Source organism: Anomalospiza imberbis, chromosome 4 (genome assembly GCF_031753505.1).
Source record: "Anomalospiza imberbis isolate Cuckoo-Finch-1a 21T00152 chromosome 4, ASM3175350v1, whole genome shotgun sequence".
Lineage (NCBI taxonomy): Eukaryota > Metazoa > Chordata > Aves > Passeriformes > Viduidae > Anomalospiza > Anomalospiza imberbis.
In genome coordinates, this window is record NC_089684.1 from 15167312 (window position 1) to 15188682 (window position 21371).

At 38.5% G+C, this 21371-nt stretch overlaps 1 protein-coding gene across 2 annotated transcripts in view; it reads right to left on the bottom strand.

The window, feature by feature from the left end:
* Positions 1-15529: 15529 nt before the first annotated feature.
* Positions 15530-21371, bottom strand: part of GLRB (glycine receptor beta) — a 46149-nt gene continuing 40307 nt past the window's right edge. For both annotated transcript variants that reach the window (XM_068187213.1, XM_068187212.1), the window contains one exon: positions 15530-17149. In XM_068187213.1, coding sequence (XP_068043314.1) covers positions 16853-17149 — 297 coding nt within the window. In that variant the 3' untranslated portion in view covers positions 15530-16852. The remainder of the gene's footprint in view (positions 17150-21371) is intronic.

The following is a 21371-nucleotide window of genomic DNA, read 5'->3' on the forward strand; positions in this document are numbered from 1 at the left end:
CTGAATGTAAGGTAGAAGTTGGTGAGGAAGTTGAAAAGAGCTGATATATGTGCTAATCAGAAATATAATTTATCAGGAATACATTTCCTCTGCAATTCATCCTGGCACAATTCTGGTTGAGACGGTGGCTGCAGTTCAACTAAATGTTCATATGTTTCATCAGTTGAATACGAGATGCAGAAAGAAACTTGGAAAAGGCTGAAGAACTGAAAATTTTTGCCTTGTGCCCAGAAACATTTAGTGATCACTCCATATACTTTCCAAAAAATAGCTCAGGAATGGCTTGATGACATGGAGTACCCACTTCAGGAAAGAAACTTAGACAATATAAAACACTTGAGGAGATGGATGGAGTAAAAAACTGAGTTGTTCAATGCTCATATTGATCACATTCAGATTAGAAATAAATTTTATCTTTTGTTTTGCTGTTTAACTCATGTGTCATTGACCTTGCAGTCATATGAGCTGAGCAATGTAATGAAATCCTCAGCCCTGCAAAATGCAGTTAAAACCAGACTCCTTACTAAAAATCCTATCTGGAAAAAGTTAAATTCTGAGAAGGCCTTTGGCAAGAGGTCAGATTAAATGGTTATAGTAGGCCTTCTGGACTTTAATCCTATCAGTTTTTGGGGTTTATATTCCCAACTATATTTGATTTCTTCATTATCAAAAAAATCTTAAAATGTGCAGATTCATTAGGATGCAAAAATGCTGTATCAACATATGAATCCTTTGATTGCATGTCTGATCAATAAATACTTCCCTTCAATAAGGATTATTGTCTTTGGATTTTTGAAATCTGCAGAAAATTTTCAAATACCACTACATGTAAATAAAGAGGAAATACAAATGAAGGTTCCAAATCTATTTTGAAGTGTTCAGTCCCATATGTTCGCTCTGGATCTCAAGAGTCTTTTTAAAAATAAAAAGTATGTCCTGATCTTTCATGCTCGTTCTGCCTCCTGTTCTGATTAGCAAACACGTTCTGTTCCCATTAACAGCACACACACCCGGGGAGGACATGTTCTAAGGAGTAGCTTAGGCTACCTTTTATTACATGATTTTGATGATAGAAAAAGCAACATCATGACCCTTCTGGCACAACTGATGTAAAATAATTGGTAATAACCATATAGCTTTCACTTCCCTTTGCTGTGCTGTGACAGTGTATTTTGTTACCATGTTAGCAAACTTTTATGAGAAATTTATAGCAATTTGGGAATTACTTTTTTTATTTGAGCTACTTGTGTTCTTTCTATTTGCAGAAAATTTTATATTTTTTTGCCAATAAATTCACTTAAGTATGTGCTAAATAAACTGCGTATGTGGAAAATCTGCTAGAGATTACTTCTATTTTTTTTCTACTGAGATTATAGAAAATTACATTATTAAGCCTCTGGAAAAACATAAAAGAAACACTTTCAGATTTCACTATGCATGCTAAATCCCTGATTCTTGTCTGGAAATATCTTTCTTTTTCTTCCAGTGGTATAAAAACTTTCATGGCTTTGTCTCAGACCCAAGGGATACATTTCTTATTTCTGTCCTATTTTTTCCCCTGCCTACCTGCTACTTTTCTTCTTTGCCATCTCCTTTCCTGGCTGATTTCCATCTGGTTTTCCAATGCATTGCCATCAGACTCTCCTATTCTCTACAGTTATTTTGATTTGACGCTCATATTTTACTCCCCACTCCCTCTGTGGAGCACAGCTAATTCAAATGTGTTGGACTGTTTCTTTAGACTATAATCTAAGTCTTGATCCTCTCTTTTTCCATCTACCACCTCTTCCATCTCTTCCACAAGCAATGCCAACCTTGACTTCAGTGTTGTTTTTTATTCTCATAATGTTCTTATTCCTTTTTTCATGCCAGCATCTATTTTTGAAGTATCAACTCTACACCCATATTTCAGGTCAGTTCCTAATCACTGAAATTCCTCTTTAGCCTTGCATCTTTTCTGTCACCTGTGAGAAATGTATTACTTGTTATTCGGAATGAAAAGCCCTTTGGAGATGATGAAGACATCAGATCTCATATACCAGTAGACTGTTCCCTGCTGAGGTATGGTACTTGTCAAATCCTCAGTACTTGTCAAATCACCTCTTCATCTCACTTACCTGCATTCATAAACAACACGCTAAGATGTTAAAAGGCAAATACAAGCTAACAAGAATGTTATAGTCTGCTCTCTATTGACATGTCTGGGGTACACCTTTAGTGTTAGTCTCTAATTTCTACTAACTTGTGACTTGGACTTTTTTTCTGTTAAAACTAGGTGTTTTTACCCTCAGCCATCATAGAACCATGTGGTAATCCCACATCTTCAGAATCCTAAGCAATAATACTGAGAAGCAGCTCTGGAGCTACAAATTACCAACAGATTGAAATCCAAGGCTAATATGTGCCAGTGAGAGTAAAACCTCTGTACATGCTTAGTCTCACATATTGCTCTGCACCTAAATTTATGAGTATTGTAGGAAGTTGATTGTGTCATTGTAGTGAGTATGCAGAAGTAGTATTTCAAACAAGGACATGGTACAAATACCAGCCCATGGGAAATGGATGGTATAATGATCATTCTCAGCATGGAGAAGACATTTTCTCAGTTTAATGTTTCATTCATACATAAAAACTATTCATAACATATATACTTACTCCATTTACCTCCAGAAACCTGGAGAAATCAGCTGACTTTTTAAAATTTTGAACCTGTTGCAAAGCTGATGAGCATTAGAGACTTGACTTTGCATCCCAACAGGTAAAATTAGTTCATGACCACTGAATCTCATAGAGAGTGGAAGTTCTCACAGTGGTTTTCCATGCTAATCAACACTATAATTTGCTTACTGACTTTACACAGGATTCAGGATAGTGTTCACATAAGCTTTGCAAAGATGCTTCCTACCACAGCAGAACTAACTGCTAAACTCCTTAATCCAGGGAAGATAGCTTCTCATAACATTCCACATTGCAGGAGTGAATCTCTCCTTCTTGTCTGGAATGGTTTCTGTATGACCTTTTTCACATCCTTTGCACAAGGCTTTGAGGCCAAGAGCTTTTTGAACAAGCAGGAAAGCTGCAATGACTACACCAGTGTTAATCTTGCTTTTGGGCTGGGGACCAAGGTGGTCAGGGCCAAAGCAGGGCAGGGGGAAAGGACAGTGTGTCACCTCCTTCCACCCCTTGGAGCTGGGGAGCCCTGTTCCAGGCTGCTCAGTGGAGCACACACAATTTGGCCAGCTGTCAGTGTATGGAGGCGTATGATGGAAAGAGTCTGCTTTGCTGCTCCCTCCACAATAAAGGGGAACAAATTTCACTGCAGTCACCAAGGGAGAAAGCTCCTTTTTTCTTCTTCAAGAGGCTGTTTCCCTTCTGAACCTTACAGCAGCGTCAGAAGGCATGCAGGCATCGGGTTTCACTTGCCCCGTTGCCACTGGTCACAGTGACAGTGGCTGTACACCAAACTGGCAGTGTAACAGGTATTAATGTGTCCACACATAACTGAGAATTAGGGCAGAGATTCATTTATAAGCACATTGTGCTAAGCTGCATTTTTTATTATTTTTTTTTTTTTAGTTTTGCTTTTAAAAGTGAAAAAGCTTCAGAAACCTTCTTTTAAAATTGTCATGATAAGGATTTTGTTTAAAACTGATTATGTTATTGCAGTGCATTTTATTTATTTAATAGTTTTATAATTTTTTCAGGGCTTCTGTCAATGGGAAAATAGAGTAAAATTTAAGTTATAGTGAGTAAGAGTTTAAACACCTATCAGTCAAACGGTCCCTATTATGTTTGCCATTAAATTAATCAATCAAAGAAAAAGCACCAAGCAAATGTCAAAATAATTTATTTTAAGACACAAATAGATAAGAGAAAAATTATATTATATTATATTATTTTCAGAAATTATAATATGCAGTACAAGCACTTAGCAACATTAAAAATAAATTAAGTTCGAGGAATAGATAGAATTGCATGAGACAGACAATAATTCCTTTCTTCAGGAAATATGCAAAAGATAGAAAGTGTTTGTTTTTTCCAATTACCCATTGCAGACATTTTAAGTATACTTTTAAAAACCACATCAGAAATACGATGAAATTGAAAGGATTTCTGTGATTTGAAACATCAGCTCTTATATCCTTATCATTATGATCTTTCCACAACAGAAATTTCTTTTGGGTTCACCATTTACCTGTTTGATATCCATAATTTTTATTTTAATTTTTTTTTTTGTATCAAGAAACAGCTTGCTCAAGTTAGCATGGAAATATACAGAGTTGTGCTCAACAGAAGTTTATTTTTAGTTCTGAAACACCACTTCAGATGTTCAGTCCCAGAACTAGTTCACAGCACAGATATTTTTACTTTCACCTCTGCATTGGCATACCTTCCCAGAGATTAGTTGTGATAGTGTGGTGTTAATGGCAAGCTTTTACAATAGGAAAAAACACCCAAACCACAAACGTAACAGAAAACCAAATAATTCTTATGAGGCACCTAATTTTACACTTTGGGCCAGAAATACATCTACTTCATAGTAAATATGCAGAAAATAACATTCTGCTAAGTGCACAGTTGCTATTAATATAGGGTTTAATAGACGAGGTTATAGTAGGAAAATTTCTGCTTATAGAATTTGTGACATTAAAGAAAACCTAAACAATGCTTGCAGGTCTTTACTGAAACTTCATTGGTGTTGCACTGTTATCTTATACATATTGACTGCTAGTCATTATTGTGGTCTGTGGAGTTGCCATTTAACCTGAGACTGACCTTGCTCCTTTTTAATTGCGTTGTCCTTAATGAGATGTACGCACGGAGGTGATGTGCACACATGGCTGGGTTCTGAACAATTCCAAATTTCTGGTTTCCTCTCACTACAGGGACACATACACAGCAGAATGAATGAAGGAATGCATGAAGGACTCCAGAAGAAAGAGATGAGCTCGTGGGGTCTCAAGGGCAGTTCAAGAATTATTATTAACAAGAGCCTAACCTTAACCTTGGAAATGTCACTGGCATAAGTCTAAACAAGCAACAAAGGAAAACACAGGCAGAGAGATGATTTATGCCACAGATAGGAATATATGGGGCAATGACAGGGATACGTCCTCTCTCCTAAATCCTGGCTGTACCTGACTTGTCAGTACCAGCTGTAGCTACTGTGAAAATAACATTAATGCCTTGCAGTTAAATTAAGCAGATCTTCTGATGCAATCGAATGAATTCATTTTCTATAACTAAAACTATAAAAATGCCTTTGCTGATAGTATCTGACATAAATAAGAGCAAAGAAAGGCATTTTCTGCAGGAGAACCCTCACGAACATTTGCCTTTATTCTGCTGGGCTCCCTGTGGTTTTAGTGGCACTAACAAAATAGGACCTTAATTTTAGAGGTTGGTCAGCTGTAGCAAATAAACGTCAAAGACAATGAAATGAGCTTACACAAAACACACAAGGCCTTTAGAAAAAGCTAGAGAAACATAAAGAGATGAGAAACTTATCTCCTCAAATGTGTATCCAGAATCATCCAGTTCTTACTGATGTTTTCATACTAGAATGGTAGCAATAGTTCAGATTTTCTTCACAGCAAGAAGCATTCAGTTATTTGAGGCAGTTAAGAAAAATCGCAGATCACACCAGCACTCCAAGCACTACTGGTGAACAAGATAGCAGATTGCAATATTGCTTCTTCGCTTGCTTCTTGCAGCACTGCACATAAAAGTCCGTAGAAAAAAATGTTATGCTTCAGAATGGAATTTTCTCCATTCATCATCTGATTATTTTATAATTTTATTAATTATAGCTCATCTCAATTCAGTGCCTCATTAGATGAACAGACAATTTGGTGTTATTGACAAATGATTGTGTGATACATATGAATAATCAATTGCAGTAATAATCCATGAAATGACAGTGAGGTGAAATGGATTGAAAATACCACACTTCATGCGCTTCTGCAAGCTTTTCCTTTGGAATGTCAACCAAGACAGACAATCCAGCAGTAAGCAATCCATGGGTCAGACAGACGTGTGGCACACACTTTTAACTTCCTGTGTATGAACCAGTCCCCAGGTGATTCTATTTACACTGCTTTTGGATTACATCCTTTAAATGGCAGATAGCATTGCCTGACAGGAACTTCCCACCTCAAGGTTTTAGCTAACAAATCCCCGGAAACATATCTATATTTTACTGTATCCCTTTTATTAATTCATTTATTAGTAATTCACTTAATATACCTATCAATTACTATTGATCATTATTAGCACTGGTGAGCTAATAAAATACTGGATACCAACTAATCACACATTTTCTTTAAAGGAAAGAATTTACTGTACATTCTATGTGACAACACTTGCTTTGAATTTGTAATTGAAGGAGCAACTCCAGTATGTGACTTCAGTGTCCGGTAAAATCCTGGAAAAGATTATTTTGGGAAGTATTGAAAAACATCTGTAGGACAAGGCAGTCATTGGTCACAGCCAGAATGGCTTCATGATGGGGAAGTGTTCCTTATGATGAAGGTGATGATAACCTAGGTGATGAAGGGAAGCCAGTTGATGTAAGCCTTTTGGACTGAACAAATGTATTGATACTGTCTCTCCCAGGATTTTTCTGGACAAAACATCCAGCATCCAGCCGGATAAAGACATTATGTGATGGATGAGTAACTGGCTCAGGGGTCAGGCACAGAGTTACAGTGAATAGGGAGACATCAGGCTGGCAGCTTGTCACTAGTGGGGTTCTGCAGGGCTCCACCCTAAGCATGGTTCTCTTCAACATGTTAGTTAACAACTTGGACATAGGACTCAAAGAAATACTAAGTTTGTTGAGGACACTAAAGTGGGAGGAGCTGTTAACTCCCTTGAGGACAGAGAGGCCCTGCAAAGAGACATTGAAAAAATTAGAGAGATGGGCAGTCACCAACTGTATGAATCTTAACAAGGGCGAGTGCTGGATTCTGTACCTGGGAGGGGCAACCCTGGTTGTGTGTGTAGACAATGAAAGGTAGATCGAAATGCTGGAAAGCAGTGCAGTAGAAAGGGACATGGGGGTCCTGGTCAATGAAGTTGAACACAAGTCATTGTGCCCTGGAAGCCAGGAGGGCCAACCATGTCCCAAGGGGTATCAGGCACAAGGGAGGGGATTGTCCCACTCTGCTGTGCACTGGGGTGGCCTCACCTCGAGTGCTGGGGGCAGTTCTGGGCGACACAATATAAAAAAAAAACATTATTAGAGAGTGTCCAAAGGAGGGCTATGAGGATGGTGAAGGGCCTTGAGGAAAAGCCATATGAGGAGTGGCTGGGGTCACTTGATCTGTTCAGCCTGGAGAAGACTGAGGGGAGATCTCCCTGCAGTTACAACTTCTCTTGAGAGGAAAAGGAGGAGGAGGCACTGATTTCCTCATTCTGGTGACCAGTGACAGAACCCAATGGAATGGCCTGAAGCTGAGTCAGGGGAGGTTAAGGTTGAATACCAAGTAAAGGTTCTTCACCCAGAGGGTGGTTGGGCACTGGAACAGCTTCCCAGAGAAGGAACTAGCCTGACAGAGTTCAAAAAGGGTTAGGACAATGCTCTCAGGGCACAAGGTGTGACTCATGGGGTATCCTGTGTAGGGCCCAGAGTTGATCTTTTTGGGTCCCTTTCAATGCAGAATATTCTATGATTCTGTCATGATGTATATCCCATGGCCCACATAGCTCACTCTGTGCCATGGCAGGGGATGATTTATTTTACAGGGAACTGGAAAAATACATGGTTTGATATGGATGCGCTTTGCAAATGCTTGCCAAACAAAATAATATTAATAATGGAAGGGGAAAATACTGGCAATTTATTAAATCCTGACACACCATTTTCAAGAAGGCTTACTCCTAGGAATGCCATCATATTAAATATAGATATTGATGCTTATGCATATTAAATTATAAATGGATAAATATATCATTTTAAAAGCTACAATTTCTTCCTTTGTTTTTCTGCAAAGTCTTCTGAGGAATTTGGATCCAAGTAAAGAACTATGATGTCATTTTAAGAATCTTTTTAGATATTAGATAGAAGTAATATTAAAGGAAAGAATGCATGCATGCATGCAATGGATTCTCCTCTGACAATAAATCAGAAAGAACTACAGTGGAAAGCCAGTGTAGATGAGAGGGAAGATCAGGCACTTGAAATCAGTCAGACAACTTCCAGAAATGTTAAGACTGGGAGAAGACAAATAGGCATATCACTATTTTATGCCACTGAATCTATGATTAATAGTGAGTGAAATATTTTTTATTACTACTTGTGTGCATTACAGTAGTGCCTTAAGGCATTGTACAACACAAAGCAAGATAATATTTTTTGCCCTAGCCACATCTATCTAAACAAAAGGCCCTTGGCACAACAGAAAGCCACCTTATTGTCCTCTGTCACTTGGTGCAGAGAAATGGAAGAAAATAGAGGAAATAATCTGCCAAATTTCCAGTGGAGACCTGGGGAAGGGACACTTGCCTCTGCTTACTGGGTATTGTGTTTAGCTACAGAGCGTCACTTACGTGCAATGTGCAGACTTGGGCTGCGCACAGAGCCGTGCCCCAGCTGGGGCCCGTGTGCACTCAGCCAACAGCAGTACTCCTACTGCTTGGTCAGAGAAGAAATAATTCCATTGGTTGAATTCTCACAGCAGGAACTGGCAGAAAGACCATATTAAAGGACAGCACGATGGCTGTGTGCAGATATGAGGTCAATGTGGACAAGACTACCTGGTCTATTTCATAAAGGTTTGGTTTTTATTTTCATCTGAGAAATGAAAACTGTTGAAAGATTAAATGCTGTCCTATCTTTTCAATTGGAATCTCCTTTTAGACAAAATAATTTATTCCAATTGTCAAAGCTCATCAGACTCTCAGTGTGAGTCTTGCATAAATGGGTTTATTCCTGGCTGTTTCATTTGCACACTCCATGAAATTTTTTCCACCTATTTAATTTCATCTAAACTTTCTTCACAGACACTAGCAAACTTGCTGCAAGAGCACTGTAATGTAAGATACACTATCTCTTCCTTATGTTCCTGTGGGAAAAAAGGGTAAACCACAATATATTTTAATAATTAGTAGGCTTAGAAAAATATCAATTTTAAAATGCTGTTCCTGAAATAGGAAGAATATGGAGGCATAGGACAAATAAAGCAATAAAGCCATGCTTATGGGTAACAGATAATCAAGTACTGTCAGCTTGGATATTCACTTGCTGTTTAAAATCTCCCATGGTAAAATTTGTAACATTTGGTATTCTACAGTAGTGGTGTAGAATACTCCCATGAATTTGCAGAGCCTGGGAATATTATTATGGCACCAGCACTGTTATTTTTCTCAAGAAAGTGCTTCTCTGTTGCAAGAGAACTAATCAAGTGTTGAATGTGATGAACATGTTGTTGCAATGGCACAGGGCTTGGGAAATTAGCTGTGTTTTCCTCTGGCCAGTTTGCTTTGAATGAAGCTTTGAATATAAGGCAGGTCCCACGCAGGGAGGGGTCTTGTCCTTGTCCAGCCTTCAGTGGGGCAGCCAAAATGACTTCAGCTGCAGCATATCCTCCAAAATCTCCCTGGCTTAAAGACCACAGCAAGATAAGAGCTGTAAAGTCCAGAGAAAATGAAAAAGGTCACTGTGATCCTGTCCTGCCATCATTCACATTTGGTTTTATTAATGTAAAAATTACGTATTTAAGAAGCTTTCACCTTGGGGAAACAACTAGAAAATATGAAGAATAACTAAATGAAGTCCAAAGTTTAATTTCACAAAGTAGATGATATCTCATGGTGGATGCTGTATATCATTTGTATTTGCTTGAGAAAAGATTGCTTCTGTAATATTCTGGTCCTGAAGCACGTCCAGAAGGGGAATGGAAGCAGGGCTGTGTCAGAAGCTGACACAATCAGACAAATATTTTAAAAAGCCTACAAAGATTTTACGCCCTCCAGTACTCTGAGGCTAAACAGCATTTGTCAGAAGCAGGAGCAGGTATCAAGACAGGCATTGTCAACAGCAGAAGCTGATGCTGGAGTGGTACTGATCAGAACCATTACTCTTTACAGTCAGTTCCTGTCAGTTTAATGCCTTTGAAATAGCCAGTCTCTAAATTAATGTTTTCCAGTGAGCTGGCCTTTGAGAGTCAAAGAAACAAACAAATTAATCTGGAAGAATGAGCCTGCCTGAGACACTGATAAATCTGTTATGACAATGTAAGGCTTATTAAACAGTAAGAAACATTATTTCCCTAGTCTCTGGGTCAAATTCAAGTTTTAAGGTTAATAGAGGAAATCAACATTTTAAAAAATGTCACATGACTACTTTTTTTTTTTTTTGTATTTTGCTTTTCACAGGAAATTCATAAACTTAACTCAAAAATATAATGCATGTAGTGAAATTTTGTCCAAATATCAGAATATTTTGAGTTATAGGGACATAACTGAAGTGGCATAACAAACATAAGGTTAAAATTAAAGAAACAAGTAGGTCCCAGGTCTTCTCATATATTACCATTTAAGTGTTCTTGAACATCAACACTGGCTTGCCTTCATGAACTCTGATAGAGCCACACACTATCTTTGCTCTGACTGCATAGAGATGAAAGGTAGGATATCTAAAGCCTATTGCCAAGGAAATAACTCAGGCTAGATAAAAGGAGTGCTTTGCAGAACAGAAACGCTAAACAGTACTATTGATTATCATGATGTATGCTACAGGAAAACAACAGACTTTCCTCTCAGAAACAGCCGCAGTTTCAGCAGAAATTTTTTTTGCAGTTTATGCTGCTAGAGAAGGTTTCCTCTGAGTTGAAAGGATTTTGCAGGGGGCAACGGTATAACAGCTTGACCTTCTATACTCAGGAGGGTTCCTTGGCCCAAAAACCTCTTGAGTTTGCTTCTTCAAGTAAAAAAAATAATTCCCACTGTGAATATTCGTAGAAAGAAACAGACTGACACAGATATATACGAAAAACCCCACACTTCCCACTGCCACAACCCGAAGAACTCACCAGGTGGAAAACAGTTATACAAAACCTTATTCTTTACACTTCACAATCCTCATATTTCTTCCTGTCAACAACATTATGTGGCCTAAGTAACTACTTGAAGGAACAAAAATCCTTAATAACAAGATGTTACTCCATGTTGCTTTATTGGTTGGTCTCTGTCACAGTAAACCTTATTTTCATGCAATAAGATGAAAGGCCATTAATTTTCTTGTACTAAAATATATGTGCTTAATGTACCTGCTGCCTCTGTATGACAGCTAATGGTGCCAGGCAGCTTTGGATTTATCTCAATACTCAAAAGTTGACTAACAAACTTGCAGGCCCTTCAAACACCCCCCTGCTAGGAAGCAGTCAGTGGATGCTGGTCTCCAGAACCTGACAGGCACTGACATGTTGAGAGGCACTCCCATGATGAAAAGCAATCAGTGCCCCTCAAAATTAGGGCTGACCTGCATGGACAACCAGGAAGCCAAAAAGACTTTTACAGTCTCATTCTTGTTATTCCCAATATGTTTTTTAGTCTCATTATTTATTCAAAATATTGTGATCTAATATCCATTGTTAGAGGTAGGGACTTTAGACAGAATGGCTCATAAGAGGGATAGTCTTATGGCCTAGACTCAGGAGGAAATCTCATTCATGATCAGGTGGGCAAATCCAACTCATTCATTTACACGTGCATTGGTTCAGGAAAAAAGCACACTGGCATATTTTGTCACTGCCACCAAATCTCCTGTCAGTGCACAAAATTAAAAATGTCAGAAATCCCGTAGGTGATCAAGAGCTGTGAAGAGGATATTTTACGGTGCCATCCTTCCCACCAGCTGTAGGAAGGATCTCTCTGTGCTAGCACACCGTGCGTCACCCAGCACACACCTACAGTTCACAGGCACGGGCTGCCGAACACCCACATGAGCTAACTTTAAACCAACTGCTTGAGCACAACAGCCAAGGCAGCACAAAGCTTTGTGGGGGTGAACTCCAAGGATATTTTTCCTGCCCTATCCAGTAGGTAGGCTTCCCAGCCACAGTTCACTGTCACCATGGTGATGTTTCCAGCCCTCCCCAAAACAGCCAGTTTAAGGCTAATTTGTATAAGCCTGCACTAGCTGCAGACATTTTAGTGACTGCAGCATAGACATACTTGTAGCAATGAAGGGCTGTCAGAAAGATTTCAAAATAGCCAGGTAATCTTTATTTTAAATGTATGCTGACACTATTCCCACTGATGGAAGGAGGACAGGTGAAGGGGGAGTACAGGGGTGGGCAACTTTCTTGAGTAAGGCAAAATGCAAGGGAGTGCTGCAAGATCTGGGAGAGCCCAGATTGCCTGTGACTGATTTGATACAATGGCACAGACAAAACCACAATGATGAGGAATTTGTGTCCCCAAATTTTTCTTTATATTCTACTGTTTACTTAGGTGTGGAGCTTCACATGAAAATAATTAATTTCCTTATCTTTTGGGCACCACAGATGAGCCTAATTTTCCTAGTTTTTTATTAATTCCTTATAGCAATAAAAAATTAAGGTAACTTATTTATATAAAAAACAAATTTATAGACACAAATTAAACAGTTGACACAAATAAAACCATTATTCAATTTATCTGTTTCTGAATTTCTTTTCACATTACCTTCTCTAATCCTGGAATTAGTACATGAAAGCATCAAGTAACAGTGTCTTCTCATTCCCTATCTGCTACACACCTCATTTGAACTCACTGCAGCACTATGATATCTCAATAGCCTGAAAAATCACTTGATACTGCATATATTCAGGTTGCACTCCCTTGGAAATAAATAATTCAATGCTACCTATTCTGTAAACACCCCCACGGCAATCCCCCAGTAACCATAAGGATAACCTGCTTTAATTGAAGCAGAGACCATGGTCTGTATTATAGCTGTATTATATGATCTGTTAAGAGATTCCCTTAACAGCTATAACAGACTGCTTAAGTAAAGTATTGTCTCTCTTTGGAGTAAAATATTTTTAAATAAAGATTACTTGTAAGTGCATTTCCTTTAAAAGAATTATACAGCCAGATCATTCACTGTGGTCATGCCCATTGACACTAACCCAGAAGGCAGTACTGCTGCTTTCTCTTTAATGGGTAATAGGGCAGCAAAGACATCTTCCTTTACCCTGTTAACAAGTCAAAATTATTTTGAAGACTTTTAAGAATGAAAGCTACTTGGCAGTGTTTCCAACTGGTCAACCTTATCTACACTGAACTTACAAAAATAAACCCCTTTCCTCAAAAGATCAACTGCTCACATACACCATCTTGGAATTAAGTGAAGAAAAGAGGTGCTATTACACACTGAAGAGCTGCTCCTAAAACCGGGTGTCAAACATGAGCTGTGTGCTAATGCATAGCAGCTAACACATTTCTCAAATTGCATCCTTACTTACTGCCTACCTTAAATTTGTAGATGCAGTAGAGAAATTAATTAAACAATCTCCATGGAAATTCCTGATGCAGTGTTTGAATGTGTTTCAAAGTGCTGAAAAAATGTAGAAAGCTATCTAAAGAGTGATGGTACTACAAAAATACAGAATTAGCTACTTGGATACTACCCTTCAATGCTTAAGAACCAAGAAAATACCAAGGTTTATCTTAAGGGTAGAAAAAAAATTTGTAACTCTCCTACTAGTTAACAGCAGAACTTGAAGTAAATGTCAGCTGAAACACAAATGGACTCTCCCACAAAACCAGATTTTGCTGTCATGTGGTTTGTTAAGACATCAGGGCTAGTAATCGAGTTACTAAGCTGCACTGCATGAACCTCACCTTTGCTACTACTTGAATGTCTTCATTTCTATACTTTAAAATTTTAACTGCATGGAAAATTTCTAGTACTGCACATTGATTTTGTGCCCATTTATTTTTAATTTTTTTCTCTCATATTATAATTAACAATTAGGATCCTATTTTGCCTATGCAGTTTTATATTTGCACCTTATTCTGGAAATCAGTCAACAGGCTGATTTTTACAACTAGAGGGTGCTGGTGGACCATAATGTGAGATAGTATGCAAAACTCTTGATGACCTTTAGTAGAAAGAAGAAAAAGAAAAGAAATCAATTATTACTGCTCAGTAGGACAAGCTAATATATTCCAAGGTAATACAAATACTGCAGTATTATCCAGTGTAAGTAAAAAGAAAATTAATACTTTATAGTTGATGCTTGGTTTCATTTTAAATTTAGTTTCAAATTTGCTGTTAAACTTTGCTTCTGGCTTTAGTTTTTGTGCTGTAATGAATAAAAAACCTTTATCTGAACAATATGCATTCCTTTTGCTTCCCTTTGTGTGAGTTGGAAAGCAATTACAGTGTATTATTGATTAACTGTTTTATGATAAAACACAAAAGCCATCAAGTAAGCAGGAAAGTAAGAAGGAACAAAGATTAATTTAAGAATAAAATCTATAATTGAGATTTTACAGATAGAATGTGAACATTAATTACAGATAAATCATTTAATAAGAGTTCTAACAAGAAAGTTATCATCCAAAATTCATATAATTTCCAACACAAGGTAATTATTTTTTGCCTTCCAGTACCGTAAGAAAAAATACAAGTATGAGAATAAATAATGTCTATAAATATACCATTCTGTATGTATAAAAGTTCCCCCTCCCATCCTTCCTCTCTTTCATTTATCCTTATTGCTTGCTTCTTAAGAGTCTCTGACAATTCTGAGATTACCTTCAACCAACAGAAATATTAAAACTTTGTACTAGACCTTAAAGATATCATTTCCCTCAGCCCCCATTCAACACAGCTCAATAACATCTGGGATTTGCCTTCCATTTCTTTGGATCAGAAAGAAACCCAAAGGACAAACTGTGGCCACTTGGTAGAGCGGCTGCCTGAAACCCCCATGAGACAGTGGCCAGGAAGCTGGTGGAGTGTGTGTGACCATACTGGGAAGAGCAGATCTCTTCAACCCAAACACGAGTGGCTGCAGCCAGCCTGCTGACCACAAAGTGGCAGTGGCTTCAAAAACCTCTGGGTGTGCAGGTTCACCACATGTCCAGTGAAGCCAGTGTGGCATGCCATTCCTCTTCTTACATTCTCACTTTCGACCTTTTAGTTATGCAGGATTGCTGTATGTGGACAACATTCTCCTTGTGGGCAACTCCCAAGTGATCCAACAGTCCCCTTGTGGCCTGCATTAGCTCAGCACATCCTGGACATGCCAGAAATGTAGCAAAACAAGTGGGATTGTTTGTTTCCCCCACTATGGAAGGTTTAATGTATTTAAACCAGTCCCTTTCTAGCCTATGAGGGGCCAACAGTCCAGATTTCCTTTTATGAATTGCCTTATTTTCATATTGTATCTAGCTGTGGCACCCCATCTCCCCAGCAGAGACGTGTATGACACGCTCTCATGGGCTGAGGCCAAGTCCCTGTTGTCAGGAAACACACTCTACTCACATGCTTACCTACATGCAGCTTTCTTTTGGCCACATTTCTTCTCATCACTTGCCCTCGTGAAGGGATGTACCCTGGCATCCACAGGAGACAAAAGCCCCTGCCCTATGCACACCAAGGAGCTCCATTAAGGTAGTCTCCATGCTGCAGATTTTCCTCTGGAAAATGGAAAGCAGTCTCCTGTCAGAACTATTTCATGCATAGGACCTTATTCTCCAAAATGTAGCAGCCAGATCAATGAGTTGGTGAGGGCAGCCATTAATTAACACATAGGCACACCAGGGCTCATGAGAGTCTCAGCCCCTTAGACCTTAGGACACTCCTATTGGTGGCTACGTGCTAGCTAGCACGCAAAGAAGAAAAGGTGTCATTATTGGTGAGAACGGGATTTTGTCTTGACAATTGGTTTGTTTAAAATGAAAGCTTTCAAGGGAATAAACAAAACAAATCAAGTAAGAAGTGTCCAATGCAACAACAAAAAAAATTGTGACTTACATACCAGATGTTTGCCAGATGCCACAGAAGCTGAGCCAGAGGACAAGCTAATGTAGAAATGTATAACAAACCTGATACTGAGCTGCATCTTGTGATGCCTCTCCAAAACTCCTGACACCTTTAGTCTAGAAAGTGGCCCATTTGTTTTTTATGTACTGTATCTAGTTTGTGCCTAAAGAAACAGCAGTTAAAATTTGCCCCAATGTTTTATTGCCAGCATATTCTAACACACTTAACTGTGCCTGCTTCATGGACAGTTGTTGGGGTTTTTTTCCTAAATGAGCTGATTTTACAAAATTAGTAGTTCTCTGATCTTTATTTCTCCACATAGACAAGATCTGCTTACTTGATGCTGCCTTCACTTACAAAGCCTAAATAATAATAATAACACCTTAGCTTTTTCTTCAACAGTACCAGCTGAAATTATATATGAACAAGATGTTTGGTGGGTGTTTCTTTTTCCTCTGGAAATCAGAGGAAAAGCTGTTAAATACTACATATACTAGAATACTGATTTTAATAATACTCAACGTGCACATCAGATTCATTGTCAGAAACACTTTAAATTTCTGTATGTTACTAATAACTGAGGAGCGTTATTCAGCTTTATAATGTAGTAGGCATCGTCCTTCATATATATTCCTAAAGCAGGATGTATGCTGTACATTTATATACAAAGTTGGTCAGAGCACAGACATTGCAGTGTCATGCTTTCATTCAAATTTCAGATGCCATATGTTCAGTACAATCGCACGGCATCAAGATGCAACATATTGCTTTGCAAATGCAAATAATTTCACACAGTGGCCTTCATGACTGGGAAGGGATAATGAAATGGGCTATATATTACACATATGAAAAAAATAAAGAAAAGATTTATCATAAATATATGGACCAGTATATGACATTGAAGAACAAGAAGCAAAAAGGAAACAGTGCTCTTGCATAAAGATCGATTCTCTTTGCTGCTGATGGAATGACAGGCTTGGGAGGAGGAGGCTTCTTGTTGTTCTTGGCTTGAGATTTCCCGAGCCCATTGTTGACTTCAATGGGCTTCCCATAACAGTCATAATTTGATAATTCAAAATCCCTTGGCAAGCTTCCAACGATGCTGAAATCATTGGATCTCAGATCAGATTTCGAAGTGCAAACTTTTTTGCATCTGGTCTCACCAACCTATGAAATAAAGAGTGAGGGGAATCATGATTGACTCACCACAACTCATTAGCAAACTTCATGCAGCTGCTAAAGAACACTGCAAACAAACATACAGAAAATTACTTGTTGATAGGGATACATTACATCAGACTAATTTGTGGAATGGTTATGTTATAAAGTACTTAAGGATGATCAGTCAATCATATCAACTAATCCAAACATTCATAATTGTGTAATTTTTCATGCACAAGGTGCCTCATGCTCTGCAATCTGCTATAGTTAGACTCCTTCATTTTATGATGATAGAAGGGGAAAGAATATTTTTGTGGGGAGTATTTTTGGATATTGATTCTGTGCTGATGAACCTGCAGACCTGATAGAATTCAATACTTACATTTTTCTAAGCTCTGAAACCCATAGTCATAATTAGCCCTAAAATTCAATGTTTGATGCAGTTAATTTCAGTTTGTTCTGGTTCTAAAGAGTTATCAGGTCAGGATCCTATACCGCATCCTAGGGTGACCACCTTGCATTGTACCTATGGGGCTTAGTGCCTCTCTAAAAACAGGGAACACAGATGTATCACTGGTCTCAGCACTGCAGAAGTGTTTAACTGGGAAATCTAAATCCAACAACAGAATTCCTGTGTTCCCTATAGCTCCTTAGTGCTCTTGGGGATCAAGCAATACTTTTTTTCTGTGGGGGAAAAAAGGTTCCTATATTCCCTTCCTTGGATTTTATAAAGTTTTTATTTCAGATTCAACACATTTCTAGGAGAACCAACCCCACACTGTACAGGGAATTTGAAGTGATTTAGAGACTATTTGCAAGGCACTGTGCTTTGTGCCTCTCTCAAACCTCTCCCAAACTTTCACTTCAATTGGACTACTCAGGAAAGCAGAGGGAAAAAAGAAGAAAAAAGAATATAGACAATAAATTTGTTCACAAATATAACCTGAGCATTAGTTGAAAAACTGATAGTTCACAAAACAGGCTATACCCATGGGCAACTGACATAAATGTATGTTTCAAAAGGCTTCCTGGAGCCACTTGTCCACTAAAACTCAGTTATTCCAAAAGCTGCCTGTCCCTTTTACCCATTAGCCTGTCTCTCCTCCACAATGCCCTCAGGTATTTTACCCTCAGCTCTCTCCATCTCTGGTTTTCTGCAGTTTTTGGCTGATAGTTTGGGATATTTGCATGGACATATTTTGTAACTACTAAAATAATAATAGGGTCATAAAATACAGTACTAGTTTTATGGATGAATGAAAAATATTCTGAAGAATATTATTAGATTATCTATGACAGTGACAACTTATCCTGCATAGAAAAAACTGAGGCAGTCAGGAAGAGACTTAAACTTTGATTGGGGACTTAAACTTTGATACTACCATTATTGAAAAAGCTGGTTCTAGTGCAAGGTGGAAGACAGGCATGGCACTATTCCTTCTGAAAAAAGTGGATACACCTTCTCAAATTTTCCAGAGTTCTATTTCTCATGACAGCAGTACATTTTGAAATTGATGCATTAAACAGAGGTGTAGGTTTGTCCTGGTTCCAGCCAGGAGAGAGTTAATTTTTGCAGTAGCCAGGAGGAGGCATGACCAGGGCACAGAGGTTATTCTATATCACCTCATTTCATTGCCAGGGCTGGGGAAAGGGATTCTCTTCTGGCACAAAGACTTTTCTTCTGGTCCACAAAATGTGCAGAGGGAGCCATCCAGTATTGTCTATTGTCAGAGAATTTTTCTGTGTGAATCACTTATTTTCTTACACCTTTTGTTGTTAGTATTATTGCTGTTAACTGCTTATTTTCTTATCTCATTGCAATTTTTAGTAAATTTTTCTTATCTCAAACCACGATCTTTACCTTTTGTGCCTCCACTTGGAGCACGGAGGTGGAGCAGTGCATGGTTTTAGTGGGAGCACTAAATTGGAGAATACCATTCCTAAACCACCACAAAATCAAGATTCTAGGTTATTAAAAATAAAAACAAGATAGGTGTTCCCTGAGGGCAGGACAAAACTATACATACAAATCTCTTGCAACTGCCTCCCAGTCCTCAAAGACCAGACAGCCTAAGACAGTGTTCATTACTGGAGTAGTAGGGGCAAACTGTCTAGTGTGGTGGTGACTAAGACACAGATAAACATGATTATATGACCCTGGGTGACAGGATGCTATTATTCACCAATCCGAGACATTCCTTCCAATCAGATCATATCCAATGACATAGGTAATAAAGATATAAAGCAGACCCTTGTGCAATGAAAAATGAGCTTGCAGGACTGGGGTGCATGTTAACTGAAGAGTCATAGGAATATTAGATTTTTTTCCATGGTCAAACCTAGCAAGATTTAGTAAGGTCACTACAAGAAATAGAATTGTGTATGAAATTATAGGCCTCCTTTTGGATTTGAAAACTTGTAGTCTATAGTCTATTCCTCATACTACCAGCAATAAGTTGTAAAAATTCAGTGACACTAATTGTAGCCTAAATTCTCTCATTTATAGCACAGAATATTCCTGTTCCAACTGCAGTATCTAGAGTGCTCCCCTAAAGGCTGTTACAAGTCAGTTCTCATTCCCATTCAGGACTGAGAGTAGATTCTAGGTCACCTCTGCCTTATAAGCAGAGAACTGTTCACAACATGTTCACACAGAGCTCTGCTTAGTTCAGTGTCAGCTGGAGTACTGATTTATCAGGGTGACACAATTTTCCTTGTATGAGCGACTTGGCCCAAATTTTTCTTTAGTAAGTATATGTTACTTTTGGAAAAAATTTCATCTATTTCCTTGGCTTTATAAATCTGACATTCTTCTATTTACTACACTCAGTTGCTGCACAAACATATTTTTAGTTTTTTTCTCCTCTATCTCTTCAACTCTCCAATGTTTCTGTTGTTTTAATCTAAATTCACTCCAGTTGACCTATAGCTTTCCCTAAGTAATGTTAGATAATATAAAGTATATATGATTATCTGCTTTTTATTAATTTTGTCTTGGTTTGTGCTAGAAGCCTAACAATAATCCTAACAATGCCTCTGCTCCTCCTCACTTTCCACATTTACTGCACAAAAATCTTACCAAAGGCTACAGAAATCTTTTCTGTACAAAAAATATTGTAGGACTTGATTTTAGAGTCACTGAAGATGTGTAAAGAAAAGTAAAATGTTAAATGTTATATCCTTTTAACTTCATCCTGTCACAGAAAATAGTTGATGTCACTTGCCTTATCCTACCCCAGCATCCTGACCTGTGGGTCAGACCCAACCACAGGATGCTTCCACGAGATGTATGGCTTTTCCCCAGTAGGGGATGGGGAGCAGCTGTTTGGGAAGGGAAGGCTTCTGGGATAGTATATGGACACCCTGCATTCCCAGGGAGATGGGCAGTGACTCCGTGTCCCTCTGGCATGGACCTGGAGGGGGCCAAGGAGACCACAGGAAGGTGGGCCCGGCTTGGCTTGGCCTGAAACACAGACCTAGTTCTCTGTTTCTTCCAAGACTGGACCACCTTGTCTAGGTTTGGTAGGATGGACAGAACACCTGTCTTTTGATGAACAGCTCAGAAGTACCTAAAAATGCCTCCTAGAATCCATAAGGCCCCTTATGATGATCCTTTCTCACCTTTTAAATAATTCAGGCTGACTGGTGCTTGCTGCCAAGCTCAGCACCTGCTGCTGCTCCAGAGCTGCAGCACGTGTGCCTCTGCAAAATGCATTTCGTTGCAGATTTAGGGGAATAATGTGAGAAGAAAATGAGAAAAGAAATGAAAGAATAAGTGCTGCCTATGCATGCAGACTGGCTTGGAGGAGCAACTAACTCCCCAACTCTGCCTCTGCTGCTTCAGGTGCTCCTCCTCACTTTCCACATTTACTGCCCAAACTAGTTACACTAGATTTTCCTTTAAAAACATCCAGGATGGAGAATTTTTTCCACAACCTTGTTCCTCAGAAACATATGTACCTTATTTCTAATCTGAATTCATTTGGCTCCAGTGTTCAGACACGAGGCATGACTATAGCTAGTCTGATTAAATGCTGGTACACAGAGATGGTAAAAAATCTAACCTTGATTTTGCATAATTCAGATGATGTAACCAGGCTGACATATTAGGCCAAGAAAATGTTCTTAAAGAGTTTCTTACCTTTGCATCATTACGTCTGTCAACCTAATTGATAATACTTTAAAAAAGTTATATTCAGTTTGATTAAATCAATAAACATTCAAATCA